The sequence below is a fragment of the Lepisma saccharinum genome, chromosome 15 (genome assembly GCF_977018435.1).
Source record: "Lepisma saccharinum chromosome 15, izLepSacc3.1, whole genome shotgun sequence".
Classification (NCBI taxonomy): domain Eukaryota; kingdom Metazoa; phylum Arthropoda; class Insecta; order Zygentoma; family Lepismatidae; genus Lepisma; species Lepisma saccharinum.
Genome location: NC_139243.1, coordinates 76,101,570 through 76,123,284, shown reverse-complemented (window position 1 = coordinate 76,123,284; position 21,715 = coordinate 76,101,570). Strand labels below are relative to the sequence as shown.

At 38.9% G+C, this 21,715-nt stretch overlaps 1 protein-coding gene across 2 annotated transcripts in view; it reads right to left on the bottom strand.

The window, feature by feature from the left end:
• The window catches only part of LOC145999753 (uncharacterized), a 515,710-nt gene that overhangs the window by 69,055 nt on the left and 424,940 nt on the right, over positions 1-21,715 (bottom strand). For both annotated transcript variants that reach the window (XM_083137044.1, XM_083137045.1), the window contains exons 4-5: positions 8,512-8,554; positions 2,548-2,637 (exon numbers count right to left, since the gene is read on the bottom strand). In XM_083137044.1, the coding sequence (XP_082993170.1) occupies positions 2,548-2,637; positions 8,512-8,554 (133 nt within the window). The remainder of the gene's footprint in view (positions 1-2,547; positions 2,638-8,511; positions 8,555-21,715) is intronic.

Genomic DNA, 21,715 nt, shown 5'->3' with positions numbered 1-21,715 from the left:
TTTGCCTTATAAAATACATGACAAGCTCATTCAAATATATATAGTTGGAATTTGATACAAACTCTGGATTGAAATCTTCACCACTGTACAAATTCCCATTATCAGTTGTAACAAATTCAATCTTCTTATATTTAGATATCTTGTTAATAATTTTATTTGAATATTTATAATGTCTCCAATTTAAACTCTGAGATGCAATCATGGGCATCCTATACTCAAAACAATGCTCATAGCAATTGTTGAACCAATAATTGTCAAACAATTTCAACCTTAAATTATAATGGCACCTGTCTGTATAAAAATTAACAAACAATCCAACAATTCTCTTGTACTTGTTGTATACAAGCCTTTCAAACTCACTGATAAAGTTGAGATACAGGCATTGGAATGGCCTGTCACTGGCAAGCACCCACTGCATTTCAGTTTCATTCTGCACAGCAAACAGGTCATACTCGGACAGGCCACAGAATCTAAGCTTTAAATCATCAACAAGTGACTTAGATTTTATGTATTTTGAAATACATCTTCTCTCAAAAAATCCTGTGTCAAGATTATCCATGCAATTAGAAAAAATACACACTGCCTTCTATAAGTTAATTTCTTGCTGCTGCTGCTGCCTTGTATTCCTCATAAACTGCTTATGTGCTCAAAACTTGTTGTACCTGTTAAACAAAAATAAATATTAGAATTTTGTTATGTTTATTATATAAAATTTCTTGGGGTTCAAATCAAAATTCTATGCTTAATAAAAAAGTATCAGTTGGGTTCAGCAGTGTGTTTTGTATATTTAGTGTGTGTGTGTGTGTGTGTATGTGTGTTAATATTTTTTGGCTTTGGTATTTATATAAAATTTCTTGGGGTTCAAATCAAAACTCTATACTTAATAAAAAATATCAGTTGGGTTCAACAATGTGCTTTGTGTGTGTGTGTGTGTGTGTGGGTGTGTTTGTGTGTGTGTCGTGTGTGTGTGTGTGTGTGTGTGTTTTATGAGCATCTTGGCCTAGTTTTAGGTGTGGCCAAAAAAAATATCAAGAGGGGCATATTTTTGACAGGTTTATGGACAACAATCTCACAGAAGTGCCTTTTATAAGTGTAGGCAAATCAATCTGAGGGGGGTCATACTTTCTCAGGAAATTCCCGAGGGCATTTTTACAAAAATCTTGGATTAGACGGGGTTCCACACTTGAGCAAAAAGCTCATATGGGCATGTTGAGCAAGTTTTAAGTGTAGACAAATCTGCCAGAGGGGGGTTCATACTTTCCGGTCCTGGTTGTAGCATCAATTACACTACTCGGATCAACTTCAAGTTCATCACCTATCGGCATGGGGGAGGGGGGTTGAGAGGGAATGCCACAAATTACCTAGATTAGTGTCGAATCCATAGTTTTCGGAGTCGCTAAGCTAATTGGTGACATTCACGATCACATTTAAAATTAGTTACATTTTACACTATAGTTAGAATTCATTATTTTCCTGTCTAATACAAGATTGGGATAAATAAATACCCGGACAAAGCCGGTTAATCAGCTAGTAAATGATAAAATATGTACCTAAATATGTATTATCAAAAGGAGTAAATATGTAGCTAAATATGTAGTATCATGGAATATGTAATATTAATAATAATCGAGTATCTAACCAATTTCGAGAATTCTGCTAGATATTTATTTTATTTCAACATATTCAAGATAATTTTAAGGACATCAGTTGTTCAAATTAAAATTAGTTTCAAATTTTTAAACTCAAAAAAGCAAAGCAACGTGCACATATTTAAGAAAACAATTTTTTCAACTAGTAATTACTTTTCGCATCGCAAATTATTGTAGAATATGTAAATACGTATATATAAAAATGGATGCATGTGTGTATATATGTATGTTTGTTCCGGCATAACTCTCGAACGCCTTGAGCAATTTCAACCAAACTTGGTACAATCTGGAAATAAATATTGTGGGGGCAAGACACCTCTGGCACCCCTAGGGGTGGGGTGGGAAGAGTAAAAATAATCGAAAACGATCAATATTAGTGTGGAATCCATAGTTTTCTGGGTCGCTAAGATGAATAGTGACACTCCCAATGCCGTTCAACTCCAAGTTTATCACCTATCGAGATGGAGGGTGAGAGGGGGTGAAAAATAAAATGTCGAAGATTACCTACATTAGTGTCGAATCCATAGTTTTCGTAGTCGCTAAGTTAATTGGCGACATTCACGATTGCGATTTATGTGTGTACCAAGTTTGGTTGAAATTTCTCCAGCCGTTCGAGACGGTTGATTACTTTAAAATTTGTACACGTGCTTATACTTTTCAATACCTGTAAATAAAATTAGTTACATTTTACACCATAGTTAGAATTCATTATTTTCCTGTCTAATAGAATATTGGGATAAATAAATACCCCGGCAACGCCGTGATATAATATACAAGGCGTAGCAAGTAAAACTAATTTTGTTAAATCTACAAGGTTGCAATGAACAAGCTTTCACAATATAGGAAGTAAAACTTGACTGAAAACCAAATGACTCACTGATGCAATCTTTATGTTTACCTTGTTCCCTGGTTTCTGAGTGGGACTCCTTCTGCCCGTTGACGTTCTTGTAGCTGGACGAGTGGGACTTCACGATGGACACAGCGTTACCTGCGGGGGAAAGTTTCATATGAATACGTGAAAACACTCATAAGTCAAGTCAATTTGCTTTACAAATTTTTATACGGAACTTCTATAAAAGGAAGATTTTAAAAAGTGATATGGAAATACAGTGAAACCTCGATAAGTCGGACTTCGCTTAATCCGGACAGCAAAAGGCAAAAAGAAAAAGCAGAATGCAAGGTTTTAAATGTGGCTACAAGTCAACAATCGCATTCGTCATATTGCTCCGAAACGGCTTCACAATTTACTGGACTGTATAGTGTATTTAGGCCTATGTCCCTTAAATACACCATAATAAACGTGTTTTGGTGCTATAAACGGAGTTTTAATGCACTTTCTACTGTTCTTTTAGGTTATTTCTGTTAATCTGAACTTTCCTTAAGCCGGTCAACTTATCCCCCATTAGTCCGGATTAACGAGGTTTTACTGTATACTGTTTGTTCAGCATATTTAGGAACTCAAAAGTTCTGTTTATGAATGAATTCATCATTAAAACGCACGGACATGAAAATAGGCAGCTAGGCAGAATTGTGCTGGTGCCACATGTGGGAAAAGCAAAGCGAGAGCGGGACAAAAGTCGTTGGTTCCCGCGCACTGTGTGGCAACGTCAACCGGGATGCGTTGCCTAGTTCCAGCGTCAGACCGACCTCTCTCCTCTCCGGGGCACTTTTGTGTCATCCCTGACCTTTGGAGCAAATGCTGTCAGTTTGTATCACAAGGATTACAAAGACCAACTCTACAACGAAATCTTTCATTCACTTAAACTTCCAAACACACGGGGTTGTGCTCCGACGTGGCAACAGCGCGAACTTCTGCCACCCGCCTAATTACATCGTCGTGCGTTTAGTTGCCACTCCTGGGGCGGAAATTTTAATCATTTGTTTCGTTTTAGATTTGAGATTTCCTAACAGGCGGATTGAAACAGGAAGGCAGATCCTATGGCCAGCTCGAGCTCCTGACAACACACCCCTTGATCATTGTGTATGTGGATATGTTAAGAACTTGGTGTACGCTGGAAATTTTCGTGACCAGAGCCTTTATTTCATGATTGTGTCACTCGAGCGCAGCCCGGGTAGCGTTTGGAATTTCATGGGTTGCCGGTGAAATTCGATGCGGGTGACTTTGTTATCTGAATTGAAAATTCGCAGTTACGTAACTGTACGTAGCTGTCAAGACATTTTTTTTATTTGCAAAATGTGATTTCAGTTTGTTTTTATATTCTTTTATATATTTTTCATACTTTTATAGTTTATATCCGTGTAAATGCTGCTGCATGATGTTTCATTTATAAAATAATACTGTGTAAATAATATACATATATATACATATAATAATAATAAATATTGTAGTTTTATACGAAGTTACACTTAAGCTATTTACAAATTCGACTTACGTAAAATTCAAGTTACGTAATGGTTTACGGAACGCATTACTTACGTAGCTCGGGGGCTTTCTGTATTTTACAATTGATTGATTGATTCATAAGTCCACTTTATGCATAGTACGGCTAATCGTGACTGGGCCTACAGTTTAAAGTGGGATCCGAACCACTATGGCCTCCACCGGGTATCGAAACCGAGACCCGTTGATTACAAGGCGACGACGCTAGCACTGTGTCATCGGGGAGGCACTGTATTTTACAATTACAAGCAAAGCAAACACACACTCCTGTCTCAGAACTTATTGGAAAAGTTGTGCTTGTACTGTCACACATTTTCGCATCATTTTATAGAAAGTAGGCATTCACACGCATTATACCCTGTCTCAACTATCTCTGGGGCAAGGACACGCATAGTGGCAGAGAAGAGATGGGGAGAATCGAGTGGGCAGAGTGAAGCAGTACACGCTGCTGGGAAGGGTGGTAACTGCAGTCGCCTCCCCCTCCACGCAATCCCATTCCCTCTCACGTGTGTATGTTCATTGGCGGAGCCGTCTTGTGTCAGTACTTGCGCAGTGACTAAATTTTCGTTCGCCTGCTCCAGAGATTACCGCGACAGAGTGTAGATAGATCTTCTGCACCACTTCATACATAACAATTCTTTGAGCCAAATGTCCCATTACCCCTTATGTATTTTGCGACGAGGAAAGGTTATGGATCTGAAGTAAATAGAGTATGATAAGAGACGAGGCATGTTAGCTGAGGAGGTTACAGACAACAATTTAGTCCACAATGTCTGTGAGGACACCATCATTTTCATAACAGAGAATCATGCGCCTCCGGGTGCGCCTCCTCTACGCAGCATTGTGAGAGTGATCGTGGCAAATGCATGCCGAACGGCTTCTTTCAGTTCGTTAGTTGTGTGGTAACGCGTGCCGGCAACTTGCTGTTTCATATAACCCCACAATGCATTATCACACGATGAAAGATCGGGACTTCTGGGAGGCCAGTTCAGAGGTGCTGGTAACTGTGGAGAACCACGTCCAATCCATCTGTTACGACGCACGGCAATCGAATAACGGGATGGTGGTCCATCCTGCTGAAACCAAACGCGAACGATAAGTCCTTCGGTTTGCAGCTCCCAACTAAGTATCACTACGAACCACTACCACAGCACAGACTCGCATATCTACGGGGTAATGGGACTTTTGTGTCACCCTGTACTTAGGTTGCAACATTATAACAACACATCAACACTCAATATCTATCGGTTTAACTCTTGCCACCTTGCACGTCCGTCCGTACGAAAGCAGTTACTGCCATTCACGGCAGACACAGCTGTGCCACGTTCTGAGGACATGGATCTCCTTTCGATAACATTTATTTGATCAGACTTACATCCATTGCAGTGTACCGCAATGAGCTTACCGAAGAGAAACTTGAGGATACCTCGGCTTGCAAAGCTACCAAATACCCTATCCACTTTGGTTGCGGTAGGGTTGTTGAAGGTCCAGGAATCCACACATTCCAATTGGTTCTATTGGGTTCCGCTGGAGGATCGGAATCCTTTCTCTCGAGCAATTTAAATTCAGTTCAAGTTGCGTATTGTTTCATTTCAATACGGAACTTGGCCCATATTTAAATGCATCCGAAAAAGGTTCCTGGACCGAATAGAAATACTTTTAACATAAAAAGGTTCTTTGCGGTCATGAACCCATTTAACCTTGCTGATTTTGGTAAATTTCTCGGTGGGACAGACAGCTGAAATTTGCTACTTCATTTAATTTGAATATTCGTACTTACGTATTCTGCATTGAGAAACATTGCTGAAGGTGGCATTTCGCTTATTTCACGGAAATAAGCTCTATTTGCGACATATCGAGCAAGTTTTCTTCGTTTCTTTTTGCCTTCGGTAACACGCAAAATGGCGGTCACAGTTTCCCTACCGTAGTCGGCATGCAGTGTTTCCACCCCACTGCACCCAAAAATACCTACGTAGCCCCACAAACCATTGACGCATAGCCCCACGAACCATTCATACATAGCCCCACGAACCATTTCCGGTAAGGTTAGGTTAGGTAGGGTCACGTATAGGCTACAATAGTTAAAAATTGGTTTCGAAAAAAATATGCGTAGCCCCACACACCATTCTCGCATAGCCCCACGAACCATTGACACATAGCCCCACGAACCATTCACACATAGCCCCACAAACCATTCACACATAGCCCCACAAACCATTTGCGGAAACGTACCTTCTTCAGTTACAAAAACACATGTTTGGAAACACTGACAGGGGTTACGTCATCACACACAGGCTACATCCACCTGGAAGTAAATGGATGCAAGAGCTTTCGTACATCGGTCACACATTTATATCGAAAAATACATGATTTACCGGCAAAATTCAATGAACGATGCGAGAAAACACTTTCCCGAACTTCCACAACTATAAAGAAACTGCATTCGGTAAGTAATTTCTCCTGTAAATTTGAAGAAATCCGTTTGTCCCTTACGAGAAATTTACCCTGATTTTATATAAAATTCCTGGATTTTTAACAACCCTGGGTTGAGCGGTTACGTACATTCGATTTCGCCGGCAAGCGGTGTGATTCCTTGTGCTGCATAGGCACGCTCTCGAGCGGCACAATAACCATATGAAGGCACCGTACAAGAAAGGATAATTGTAGCCATGGCGACCATGACTCCTAACATGCTGGTCCACATGTGGGAAGAGGTAAGAATATCGCTTGGATGTATGCAGGGCTATGAACGGGGCAGACATTTAAGTTCTTTCATGATAGCTACAAATATAAGTTGGCTTCGTTTTTTCTCATGCGGCAAATTTCGTGTGAAACCCCGAAGTTCAATCGTAGCCACCCGGTATTAAAGTACTGTTTCAAATTATAACAACGAACTTGCCCTCTGGCATTCCTAAACTCGAAGGTTCATCGAGACATCAACACACATCTCCCATTTGTTCCTATAGTGTGCAAGGTCAGTCAACTGGAAATTCTAGTAGAATAGTTCAAATTTAATTCAGCATTTTGATTAAAATAACTAAATATATAATTACATGTCCAAAATGTAATTTTTAAGTAGATGTACATCCGTTTCCTGATTATAATCAATACTAAAGACCAATTTATAATACCAGCAACAGAGTATCTTATCCTAGTCTACATCAATGTCTTCATAGAATTAACTAAACATAATATAACTTCCATATCATTACTGTTTTCATAAATCTGTCTTCACCACTGAATTCCTGGTGAAATTCTAGCCCAAAACCATACCTCACATGCCCCTCTTCCCATTTAAAGAAATGAAGTTGGATTCAAGATGGCGGACGTTGTCATGATATGCACCAAACGTTTCCCCCTAGGCCTAACATATTACTACCATGACCAATTGCTGCAATCTACATCCCCTTTCATTTTATAAGGGGTGCTCAGGGACTTTTGACTCACCCTGTATATTTCAAGCTAGTAATAAATAAACAACTACATTTTCATAATATTCCAAACTAAAACCAAACTCTTCCATTGTGTCCACTTGACTAACCGTGATACGCCGACTTTAACCGGATACATTTAAATATATAAATCCTTATCATGCATTGCAAACCTCAAACCACATAACTTCTTATTCCAATCTTAACTAACATTGGTTCTTATTTTATATTTTTTATGTTCATTGTGCCGAACAATATACAGGGTGTTTCACTTGCTCTCGGCTCCTGATTTTCTCTTATAAAAATCAAACCGTTGGTAATAATGTAATCAAATTTTCTACGGAAATACCTTGGTGTATGAAAGCATTGTGACGTCGCAGCAAGTGTTGGAAGTAATCGCCATAAAGCACGCCTATCTGAGTTACAGAAGGTAGCGTGGAAAGTGGCGCCATCCTGCTGAAAATAGCCATTAGGGAGTTCCTCGCCATACAATTTATTTACAAACTCGAGGAAGATTCCCACGTAGACTTCTGTATGCACGTTGTGTCGAAAAAGGCGCACCACACTCCAATTTTTTCATCATGAAGAGGTGTTTCGTGCACAGTGTGAGGATTCTCAGTAGCACAAGAACTCAGACTGAAAGCACACGTCCATACGATTTGCAATCGCCCAGACGCATGTCCCCGCAAGGACTACACACACTATGGCGCCATCTCCAATGACGTGACAATGTTTCTCATACACCAAAGTATGTCCGTAGGAAATGTCATTACATTATGACCAATAGTTTGATTTTTACAAGCGAAAATCAGAGTCGACGTGAAACGCTCGGTATAAAAAGTAATTTCTGCGTTCTGGTTCCCTCCTGGGCATTCCTTTGTGACTGTTCCTTAATCTAATCTCCATATTCATCGTCGTGATTAGCCAGAGTGGCAGAAAGAACGACGAAGATGTATAAATTGAAAAATTAAAGACAGAAGGTACCGTAGAAGACTTAAATATAATAAGGTGAATGAACCAAATTACTCACCAAAGCTTTTGAGATCTTCCAATTGTTGAACTTCATCCGGGTCCTGTAAAGAGGAGGAAAGGATTAAGTAATTTGCATATTAGAACATTATAGCAATGTTGACATACATATGGTAACAACTTACACAAAAGTTTTATGTTGAGAGAAATAAAAAGAGTTTCATACAAAATGGAAACAAAAGGCGCCATCAGGAAAACAGTAAAACCCAATCGATTTTATGTAATTAAGAAAATAAATTGACGAAAATGCTAAAGTAGACAAAACCTCAATTTTTAAAATGAAATGCTGCAACTTTAACCTATCCTGTGAGGGAACATTAGTAATGGTCGGATTGACCATTACTGGTTTTGTGTTATTATATTAATTAATTGCTGGCCAGCTTCAAGGTATAGGGTTAATTAATATGTTTCCAGTGTGTCCTTTTATGTTATTATTGCATGTAAGTATATGTGCTTAATGAATTGTGATTTTTACTGGATATTAGATCCCCCTGTTTTCTTAGCTTCCCGGTTTTGGGAGCTATCAAAATACATTTGCAGTGGAATTTTCCACGTTCACGGACGTTTATCCCGACTATAAAAAAGGCCAGTTGGGCTTTAGAAAAAACAACAGTTTTTTACTACCTTCACAACGACGAAGATCCTTCGAAAGTCTTGTCCATTTATGGTGACTGGACTGAATGATTGGAAACTAAATGTAATACTTGGCAAATGAACATCTTCGAGAGTGTAGTCCACTTGTGGTGGCTAAACTAATGATGGAAAATATATGTAGCATTTGGTAAAGCCAACCCCTGTTTGAAATCCCCAGATTCCAAATTAGCAAAAGATTTGTATTTTGTAAGATAGTGCCGAGTCACATCAGAATGCCTTGCGGGCTGAATGAGGATGCTGCGTAAGGAAACGCAAGACTGGTGGGAATATCAATTAAGTCGAGGGTAGGCCACAGAGACAGTTAGGCTAACTCTGTGTTAATGAAAGTACCAATAGTTAGACCATAGGTACGCCTTTGCTTGAATTAAGGAAATTTTTCGATTTTGTAAATGCACATATGCAAACACTTTGTAAATATGTAAATAGTAGCAACGTATAATAAACCTATATAATCCTACTAGAAATGTTATGATTTGCTGAATTAACTCCAAGAACCACAGTACTGTCTATTTTAAACCAAATATTTATTCACTTTCTGTACATGTGTAATGAGCCAGGGACTAAAAATATAAATGTTATGTGAAACCCCCCTTTTATAATTCCGGCGTTATTATAAATCTGCTCGCTTGGCACCCAGGGTGAGGTGGAAGGAGATATTTAAAAGGATAATGTAAGGGAAGTAATCCAGAGGGCCGGAAGTAAACCAGGGGGTTGGGGGGCGGCACTTTCACACATTCTAAAATTGTCATTTGCATAAAAATTCAACTATTATACATAATTAATTTGGAAAGTAGAATGTATTTTGCATGCTATTAGTTTATTTTAATTTTTTGAATTGCCATTGTTTTCTATTTGTTAAAGTTATTTGAAGAAAACAGTCCAAAGTTTCCATTTGTAGCATATATTGAGGTTAGCTTACAAACAGCATTACAAAAGAAAAATAACGAGTAAGAAAAAAAGCCAACGTCCTTGCCGTCGAGACTGTTCACACAGAATACTCACCAACAGTCGTAAGTCCTACACTCAGCCACCAGGTGGCAGCACCAATCAAACCCACATCATACAATGCAGTGTTTCTGTCATTGTTAACACTATTTTGCCCCACCCGCGACACGAAAAAAAATTTAATATCTCCTTTAACTATTACATTTGCCTTTCAATTCCACTCTTCATCTTTTAATAATTTATTTTTCTCAATTGGACAGTTCACAGAAATTAAAATAAATTTCTTATTAAGTAAAAAGGAAGTGTTTTATCTGTCCCACCCGTGAAATAGAATTGTTCACTTAAATCTGGGAAAGTATTTTAAGGTAAGTTATGTTGAATCAACAGTGTTAAGTTTCATAATTCATTGCGCAAAAACTGTAAGAAAAATGTTGCTTAACTATCGCTAGAATAGTTACTTTAATATCAAAAATGTAGTCCCTGTGTCCCACCCGTGGCAATGGAATTCCCCTGCTTTAAAGAAACAATTATAATTTAGAAAATATATCCATGTGTAACCTTTAGCAAGGATATATTTCTTTACCAATAGATGGCATTCTTAAATGTAAGGAGCGTGACTATGACGTAGGGAAAGGAGGAAGGTGGAGCGTGACTATGACGTAAGGAAAGGAGGAAGGTGGAGCGTGACTATGACGTAGGGAAAGGAGGAAGGTGGAACGTGACTATGACGTAAGGAAAGGAGGAAGATGGAGCGTGACTATGACGTAGGGAAAGGAGGAAGGTGGAGCGTGACTATGACGTAAGGAAAGGAGGAAGGTGGAGCGTGACTATGACGTAAGGAAAGGAGGAAGGGGAGCGTGACTATGACGTAGGGAAAGGAGGAAGGTGGAGCGTGACTATGACGTAAGGAAAGGAGGAAGGTGGAGCGTGACTATGACGTAGGGAAAGGAGGAAGGTGGAGCGTGACTATGACGTAAGGAAAGGAGGAAGGTGGAGCGTGACTATGACGTAAGGAAAGGAGGAAGGGGAGCGTGACTATGACGTAGGGAAAGGAGGAAGGTGGAGCGTGACTATGACGTAAGGAAAGGAGGAAGGTGGAGCGTGACTATGACGTAAGGAAAGGAGGAAGGTGGAGCGTGACTATGACGTAGGGAAAGGAGGAAGGTGGAGCGTGACTATGACGTAGGGAAAGGAGGAAGGTGGAGCGTGACTATGACGTAAGGAAAGGAGGAAGGTGGAGCGTGACTATGACGTAAGGAAAGGAGGAAGGTGGAGCGTGACTATGACGTAAGGAAAGGAGGAAGGGGACGAACTTCCGGAAGAACATCGCTTCTGGCCTATTAGTAGAGGGAGACACACTAACTTGAGTTTCTCCCACCTGACTCTTTAAGAAGATTAGACTCTCTCTAGGGTATCTCTGGAGCAAGCGATCGAAAACAAGTCTCTGCGCAAGTAGTGACACGAGACTACTCCGCCAATCAACACGCGAGAGGGAACGGGATTGCGTTGAGGGAAGAATGCGACGCAGTTACCAGCCTTCGCTCTGCCCACTCAATCCTTCTCCCCTTCTCTGCCGCCATGCGCGGCCTTCCCCCAGAGATAGACGAGGCAGAGTATAGTATAGTATCTCGGTGCTCTACTCCCTTATCCTTGTGTTCCATTTGGAATAACGAAACAAATATTTTTTTGTAATGACACCTTTGTTTAAATAGGCAAGAAACAAATGACTGTTCACTAAAAACCAAATTCTTTCAATAACAGAGCAACAGTTGCTTCAAGTTACAAAGAAAACTTAATCAAAATTAACAAATTTAAAGGCTACGAAAAACCTTAACCAAACCTAACCTAACCTAACCGAAGAAATATTTTTTTTTCTGTGTAGTGTTTATAGTTGTTTACTCTAACGGCGGGTGCCCTTCATGCTGGCAAGGGAAGTGGGCAGCGAGGAATACGCCGCAGTCCAACCAGACAACAGCGGCGGCGCAGAGAGTTACGACGTGGCGGGAGGAAGTACTACGTGCACCTTGCTCTTCAGGCTGCTGTATTTCTTATCTCGCTGAATTGGTCGCTTTCCCGCTCCCCACTTCCCTTGCCAGCATGAGGGCCCCGCGCCCTAAGACCAGACAAGAGTTGTAGGGACTTTACATTTTTTTAGTACAATAGATAGTTGGATATTTTTTGTTAAGCACATAACTCCTTGATCTTTTCAGGCTAAGTTCAAATGTTATATTTGAATATAATAAATTGGTTCAAAATTAAATACTGGATAATGTTGTGTAAGAAACGGAAAATCAGTTGGGAGATGATACAACGAAGTCGAACAGTGGCGGCGATTAGGGGAGCGAGGGGGGCGGTTGCCCCTCACTTTTCGCCACTTTTGCCCCCACGCTATGCTAAACCCTATCTACAAAGGAAAATATACTGTCTTTGCCCCCCCTCCCCTGCCAGTTTTGGAACCCAATCGCCGCCACTGAAGCCGAATAAACACAGCTTCTTCTATGTCAAGAGTTTTTGTGTGTTTCAGACAATTTCACGACATATCCTTGACAGATGTGTTGTTTTGTCTTCTAAATTCGTTCAAGCATATTGTTAAAATGAATCTGTTATTGAATATCAATCCTTATGTTTTCTATGATTTATATTCCAACAAATTAAAATTCAAAACTTTACATAACCATGTACTTCTGCTGCATTAATATAGCCTAGTTTTGTTGCATACAGGGTGGATAAAAATCATTATTTTTCTTAAATCAGATGTTTTTTTATATAAATCGATTTTCTATTTTTTTAAAAAAAACGCTTAAAATTGTTTGTATGGTTTTTGGCATAATACATGTAGATAAATGTTTCCTTATAGAAATGCTTTCTCTAGTAAACGGCCTTGTACAATACTTGAACAGTTTGATTAAAGCAAATAAAAATTATATGTAAATATATTTTTTTCTGTTTCTGATAATAAACCTACTATGGACATGTTTGTTGAGTGCGTTAAGGAACCGATAAGCTTCGATACTTTTCTTCCAGTGAAAATAAAACATTTTTATGCACTATATGATTGTTACTTAAAATATTTTTTATAGTGTTTGTAGCTTAATTTTGGCAATTTTTTAGATCGTAGTTTACAAAATATCAGCTGCCATGTTTTTTTACAGATTAATGATAATGACACTATATACCGTTTAACTTTGGAATAGGCGCGCGGGCTACACATGTAGACCAACCAATTTGTTTTGTTTGCCACGCAACGCCATCTGGTGAGCCGGGGGCGTAGCTCTCAGTGCCTTCCTACCTCCCGTCCTTCTAAGTGTTAAGTGTGCTTACACACTTCTAAATGTTAATTGCTCTGTGTGGTTAGGGTCCGGGCTACGTCTATAGCATGGGCGCCCGCAGGGGTGGGGGCAGATGGGGCTTATGCCCCCTCCTGAGATTTCTGGAAAGAGTTAATGAATTCGAATTGTGAAATAGTCGAGTTATTTTATAACAAAAGTATTGTTTTCGGCGACTTACAAGCCAGGCCGTATACAGCAACTATTATTATTATTACTTGAAATAGGATAACATTTAAGCTTAGTCTATTTTACACTGATTAATTATCTAACTATATTCAACAATTTTCTTGTCTTACATGAATTAATGTTAAGTATACAGTTATGCAAATTGTATATAGATATACAAAATATGGAAATTGCAAATATAATTTAAAAAAACAGAAGTAGTAGTAGTAGTAATACTACTAATAGCTGTGGAAATAGTAATGTAATATTAATAATAATAATAAAAAACAATAATAGCAATAATAATAAAAGTTCCTGTGAGACGGGACTCCCTGAGAAAAAAATCGTGAGTGCGCCCTTGGTCTGTAGCCCGCGCGCCTATTCGTGTCATAGAGCAGAAGCATACAAACCATCACTTCCAGTGATGAACAATGTTTTCTGCAATGGCTTGACGACAGCTCGGAACGTGAAGACGTCATCGCAAGCGATAGCGGAGAAGATGACGTCATTGGGGAGGTTCATCACTTGGGACACAGAAGACATTTTGGAAAATAATGGAGAGATTGTGAATCAGAGCGATCAGCTGACATCTAGTGATGAAGATGAAGCCGATTTGGGTAGATGAAACTCTTAAATGGAGAAGAGACGTTCCTGGAAAACTCCAACATCCACACAAGATCACACAATATGGTATTCATCCACACAAGATCACACAATATGGTATTGCGCTTGACTGGGCCAAAAGGGGAAACACGAAAAGCCCAGTCTGAACTAGAGGATTTTGAAAATTTTCTTGATAGTAACATTTCGAAAATTATCACTGCTTATACTAATATTTACTGCATATTGATCTAGTGAAAAAAAGGTTCTGTCTTCATGGGGATGCGAGAAACACTGTTGAAGTTGAAATTCGTGCATTCTTTTGTATTCTGCCACAGTGTGCTTACCTTGCATCCATACAAGAAAACAAGGCTTGAGTTACTGTTCTTTACACGCAAATTTTATATTTACATTCCTTTCTAAAATGTAATTTCTGTGTTTTTGTATTTTCTCACAGAGCCTGAACTTAATGGTTGATTTTGGTTGATTTGGTGTTTTAAGTCCACTTTATGCACAGTAAGGCTAATCGGGACTGGACCTACAATTTAAAGTGGGATCCGAACCACTATGTGCCTCCACCGTGTATCGAACCCAGAACCCCTTGATTACAAGGCGACGACGCTACCAAGACTGAACTTAAATTGGATACTTTGGACTACAAAAAAAGTAATTTTTATACAATATCCTTCCTTTGATCCCAATATCCAACTCGTGCAATATGTCACATTATGATTACATAATATTTGTGCTTTTATTACACATGTTTGGGAACAATATTCTTTACTTGTTGGTCACAAAATTACGTAATAAATATGTGAAAACCGTTTAAGTACCTTTTATCATAATTTCTTTACTGGACTTCAAATTGTAATATAATTAAGCCTTGTTTCCATATTGAAACCAATAAGTTGCTGACCAAGGCAGTTTATTAAGGTAAAAACACTTAACACGTAACGTTTCGACCCTGTATCAGGGTCTTCCTCAGACGAAGAACTAAACTAAAATGATGAAATAAACTACACACAGAAAGATTACATACACATAGCAGGGTCACAAGCCACACAACAACAAATCAAGTTGACAGTCCTTATCTAGGAAGATTTCTACAAAGGAATTAAACATATCACCTCCTGACAGTTGTTGACTAATGGGTCTACTACACTGACAGGTGATTGGCAGGTCAAGATCAGCAAGAGTCTAAGAACCACCTGCTCACCACTCCCCCAGCCCTCCTGCCTTTCTGGTTATGGGTGAATACCTCCTCCTCTGGTCTTCTTCTTTTCTCTTCTTTCTTCCTTCTTCATACTTCTTTTTTCTTCATTCCTTTTCTTCATCCTTTCAACTTTCTCTAACACACTCTTCCATTCCTTGTTTATCTTGAGCCCTCCATTCCAATTCATGATGTCTTCTCCTTTCTTTTCTATTTCTTTGGCCTCCTTCCATTTTCTCACTAGTTCTCTCTTCTCTTTTCCTATTCGCCTAGCCGAATCCCATTCAACTTCATGTCCTGTTTCTCTAGTGTGTTTGAATATGGCATTCCTGTCTCTCTTCAATCTCACATCATCCATGTGTTGCTTTAACCTGTCTTTAAGTCTCTTCTTCGTTTCCCCTATGTATACACTTTCACATCCTCTGCACTTCACCTCGTAGATAACCCCTTCCTCTTCCTCCTCTCTCTTTTCTTCATTCTTCTTGCTGGCTATACTTAAAATAGTGCGTCCTCCCTTCCTGTAAGTTCTTATACCCACTTTCCTCAGCACTTTGCATATCTTCTCTGTGGCATCGCCCATACTTCTTATACCAAACCATCTCTCTTTTTCTTTTTCTCCCTTCTCTTCCAGTCCTCTCTCTTTTATCTCTTTCCTTCTTCTGTTGATGTTGTGTCTGTCTTTCTTTTCATAGCCATTCTCTTCTAGTTGTTCCCACAGGCTATTAATCTTGGTTTCTTCTTCCCCTTTCTCTGTGCATATCTTCTTTATTCGGTCTTCCATATTCCTTATAAAATTACGTTTAGTTCCATCACCCACATCACTTCTTTTGTGGCAGAACACTCCTGCCGAACACTTCTTTTGATACCATGTAGCCACTATCCCCATTCCTCTCTTCTTTTTCATCTCAATATCCAAGAAATTTAATGTTCCTTCCTGTTCCGTTTCGAGCTCAAGGAATATCCCTGCTTTCTCATCTTCTACATCTTTAACAAGCTTACTCAGCTGCCTTTTTGTTCCTTTCCATATCCCAAAACAATCATCCACATATCTACAAAATAGACTTAACTTATCTCCTCCTTTCACTATCACTTCCTTCTCCCATTCATTCATAACTAATTCCGCCAGCACAGGGCTCAAGCAAGAGCCTATATTTAGACCTTCACTAATCTTGATGATTTTACTCCCCACTCTGCTGTAGCTATTGTCCCAAATGGTTTCCAGCGCTTGTACCACCCTCTCACTATCCCATTCTCCTATAATGCTTTTCCCAACTTTTTTCCTCACTATATCCACTACGTGTCCCCTTTTGATGCTCGGGAACATGCTTCTCACGTCTAGGCTAAACATTGTGATTTTATCCCCAGACTCCTTCAGACCTTTTATAAGGTCCACCACCTGCTCACTGTTTTTCACGGCTCTGCTTTCTTGTTCTCTCACTAACACTTCAATTACCTTTTTTAACTTCTTCTTAATAGCCTGTGGGAACAACTAGAAGAGAATGGCTATGAAAAGAAAGACAGACACAACATCAACAGAAGAAGGAAAGAGATAAAAGAGAGAGGACTGGAAGAGAAGGGAGAAAAAGAAAAAGAGAGATGGTTTGGTATAAGAAGTATGGGCGATGCCACAGAGAAGATATGCAAAGTGCTGAGGAAAGTGGGTATAAGAACTTACAGGAAGGGAGGACGCACTATTTTAAGTATAGCCAGCAAGAAGAATGAAGAAAAGAGAGAGGAGGAAGAGGAAGGGGTTATCTACGAGGTGAAGTGCAGAGGATGTGAAAGTGTATACATAGGGGAAACGAAGAAGAGACTTAAAGACAGGTTAAAGCAACACATGGATGATGTGAGATTGAAGAGAGACAGGAATGCCATATTCAAACACACTAGAGAAACAGGACATGAAGTTGAATGGGATTCGGCTAGGCGAATAGGAAAAGAGAAGAGAGAACTAGTGAGAAAATGGAAGGAGGCCAAAGAAATAGAAAAGAAAGGAGAAGACATCATGAATTGGAATGGAGGGCTCAAGATAAACAAGGAATGGAAGAGTGTGTTAGAGAAAGTTGAAAGGATGAAGAAAAGGAATGAAGAAAAAAGAAGTATGAAGAAGGAAGAAAGAAGAGAAAAGAAGAAGACCAGAGGAGGAGGTATTCACCCATAACCAGAAAGGCAGGAGGGCTGGGGGAGTGGTGAGCAGGTGGTTCTTAGACTCTTGCTGATCTTGACCTGCCAATCACCTGTCAGTGTAGTAGACCCATTAGTCAACAACTGTCAGGAGGTGATATGTTTAATTCCTTTGTAGAAATCTTCCTAGATAAGGACTGTCAACTTGATTTGTTGTTGTGTGGCTTGTGACCCTGCTATGTGTATGTAATCTTTCTGTGTGTAGTTTATTTCATCATTTTAGTTTAGTTCTTCGTCTGAGGAAGACCCTGATACAGGGTCGAAACGTTACGTGTTAAGTGTTTTTACCTTAATAAACTGCCTTGGTCAGCAACTTATTGGTTGGACTTCAAAATTGAAGGAACTTTCTTTTTATATAAATTCACTCATTAAGTATTTTTGGAACCAAATTCATTTTTCAAAAAAAAAAGGAGAAGAAGAAGGTAGTTGAAATCACAACACATCCTATTCTAAAGGCCCAAAAATTGTCATCAAACTGATTTTTCTTTAATTTTGAAATTAATTGTTGACTTTTAAAAAAGAAAGTCATGGGCTACGTGCGACTAATAATGTTAACAAATCCTGGCGGGCATGTTCTGGGGTTAACATGATTAGTATTTTGTATATTTTTCTACACCAAATGTTTGCTTTTTTTGCCTATAATTTTCTTTAAATTTTTAAATATAAGTTTAAGTGAGTTTACAGTTCGCATATTACATTTACATTCATCGAGCTTCACCTCATAAGTACATTTATTGTGTTTCCTTTCTTACAGCCTAAGAATTTTTCTTTTAATGATTACGAGATTAATGAACTTTCACCAAACGTGATTCTGATATGTACAAAAACCTTATGTACATTATTCTATAAATTGTTTCTGTAAAGTGATGTAAATCAACCTGATTAGATCAATCTAAGGGTAATGGACCGCGTTTGGTTTGTCCCTTCCTGTGGCATCCCTGAATTGAGTAAATCTAAAAAAAAAGGAAGACAAACGAATAAGTTCAATAAAACAGGAGGAAATGAACACAATCCAATCCCTCAAGGAAAGATAGAAGCAAATCATAACAAAGAACACAAAGGTTGCCAGGGAAACCATGGTTCTCATTGATCGGTAATGCTGTGCACGATGTTTGATGAAATATCACTTTGTTACGTCACAATGGATCATTACCTATCCCTCGAAATCTTTCTCGCCATTATACCAACGTCCAACTTTAATATAAATTTAAGGTCTCTCAATACAATTTCAAACATAAGGCTTCTGATACATTCAGGGGTGTTCAGAACATAAATTTCGATATATACGAGGGTTGTAAATAAAGTAGTGGCAGCACTGTAAGGAAAAGGTGATAACACCGTGCACGTGCTCTCAGGCAGTGAGCAAGGTCAGTTTAGGTCCAAGTCGATGTGTCGAGTGCCAAAAGTGGTGGGTGCAGCGAGTGCTGTTATGTAAGTACGAGGTTGAAATGAACAGTCTTGTTCACCGCCCTAAAACATGTTTACAAAGATAAAACTGTGATTGTGGATCAAAATCCAGGTTTGCCCATGGCACAAATGCGCGAGAATGTGATCAAGACTTGCACTAAGCGCCTGTAGCAACAATACCTAGCCGCATCTGATTGTTGCACAATGGGGATGTTCATTTCTTTAGTAAGTTGCGATGCGTCAGTGAGAACAACCTGAACATGAGTAAAATTCTCGATATTATCACTATTGTGCAACAATCAGATACGGCTAGGTATTGTTGCTACAGGCTTTGTGCAAGTCTTGAATCACATTATATATGATTGATTTCGTACATTTTACTTCGCTTTTCAGCTTCTTTGGGTTAATCACGAAGATGAGGATGAGAGATATGATATGATGAAATTTATGAAGGGACACTACAGAGAACACCTATGGCCAGATTCGAACCCGGGACCAGTGGCGTCGCTATTCCCTTTTGGAGGGGGCTTCAGCCCCCCAATCCCTCGATAAGCCCCCCCAATTTTTATTACATATTACATACAGTATTTCAAGAAAACATATTTGAACAATTATTAATGCAGGAACATACCTCTAGATACATATTCTGGGAAAGAATCGTTTCGTTGTGACATAGTTTGTTTTTTTAAACCACGATCTTACATCTGACGCGTCATGTCTTTAGCTGGCAACAGTGCAAACGATCGCCGTCATTTGTTCTATTTTCACAACGGTTGCTACGCGAGGAAACGGTAGTGGTGCGTTTTGTGTTACGGAGTTTGTGATATTGTGTGTTTCTTATCAAAGTTTTTTGTGACAATTACTGTTGTTCGTACAACAATGGACAAATTTATTATTCGAAGAAAGCGCCTGAAATCAGAAATCGGAAAAGGAAGTGTGTCATGAATTGTGTGTGGATTGTGTTATTGATAATTTTGCAAGAAATTCGAACCGCAGAGTACAGCTGATACATAAAGACATAGTTCACCAGCATTAGAAAAACAGGACAAGAATATCCATCTGTTTTCATAAAAATTAATGCAGTAAGTCTATGTTAGTTTTAATTCCTTATGCTTTTTATATATTATTGTCTTATTAATCACTTTGCTATTTTCAAACATTAAAAATATTTACAATAGTAGTAAGTCATGTATCTGGTTGCAGCCCCCCAAAGCAGATGGCCTAGCGACGCCACTGCCCGGGACGCCGTGTCAAAGTGCGCTGTAGTAACCACTACACCACGGAAGTCGGCTGGTGGAACATGCTGACAACACTTGAGTTGGTTTGAGTTGGTGTTTTAAGTCCACTTTATGCACAGTAAGGCTAATCGGGACTGGACCTACAGTTTAAAGTGGAATCCGGACCACTTGTGCCTCCACCGGGTATCGAACCCGGGACCCCTTGATTACAAGGCGAGGACGCTACCACTGCGCCATCGGGGAGGCTGACAACACTTGACATTAAACAATGATACCACTTAGTAGAAGCCATGTTTTACACTCAGAAGATTTGTGACATTTAGCACAGAATCAGGCCATTTTGTTAGTTCATCGATCATACAAGCAGAAACCGAATTGCAAGACAGACTCCAACTCTGTGCTACGAACAGCGGGGGTCATTTTGAATATCTTCTAGAAAGCTTCCTATGATTCCGGACTTCTGAGACACACTGTGGATTTACAAACACACACACACACATAGGCTATATATGATACAAGGACGTATTTAGGGGGTCCAGGGGTCCAGACCCCACCCGAAAGATTTGTCAAGTTCTAAAATTAAATAATGAAAAATATATTCGTTTAGCTTTGTTGTATAATTTCCTCCTTAACTTATTGGAAGTCAAGTATTATATTGGTATCATACGACTTTGAGGGACAGGAAGGACGTATTTAGGGGGGTCCAGGGGTCCGTACCGCTCCGAAAGACTTACCAAGTACTAAAATTAAGTTATGAAAATATTAGTATTTGTTGCACAATCTATGGTTAATTTCCTCTGAACCTTTCTTAATCAGAAACTTACTTTTCTCCAACTACATGTGACATGATTTTTGTTATTCGATAAATATTCAATTATTCATCTATTTGTCATTAATTTCATTGTCAGGGCATTTGTTTTTATGTAAATTATTCTGATCTTAACTAAAGCTAAGCCACGTAATGAATATGCGTTGTTATATCTCTATTTTTATAGCTACATCTTTTTACCTAATCGTGTAATAATAATGTAATATTAATTTATATATTGTAATTAGTATTAATTTGATTTAATATAATTATTTTAATTTGAACATTATTATTGTTATTAGTATTATTATTCCTGAGACACCTTGTTCGGAGCCCCCTCACCCGAAACATATTTCTAGATACGTGCCTGATATGATAGTTGTAGAATGGCAAGTAGGTGAGGATGTATATACAGTATATCAAGTGAAAACTGTTCAATCTTTGAAAACTTGCAACAATATCTATAAAAGTACACAGAGTTACTGAATTCTTGTTTTACTTACATAGCGTTTGGAAATGTTAACACTGTCCACTTCACACTTTTATTCTTACAAACAGACGTCAATCACGTCGAGATATTACAAAATTAAGCCAAAGTAATACTAGTTCAAGAAATGTTTCAAGGCAAATGAAGTCGTGAAACGTAGCGAAGCACATTCTATGTA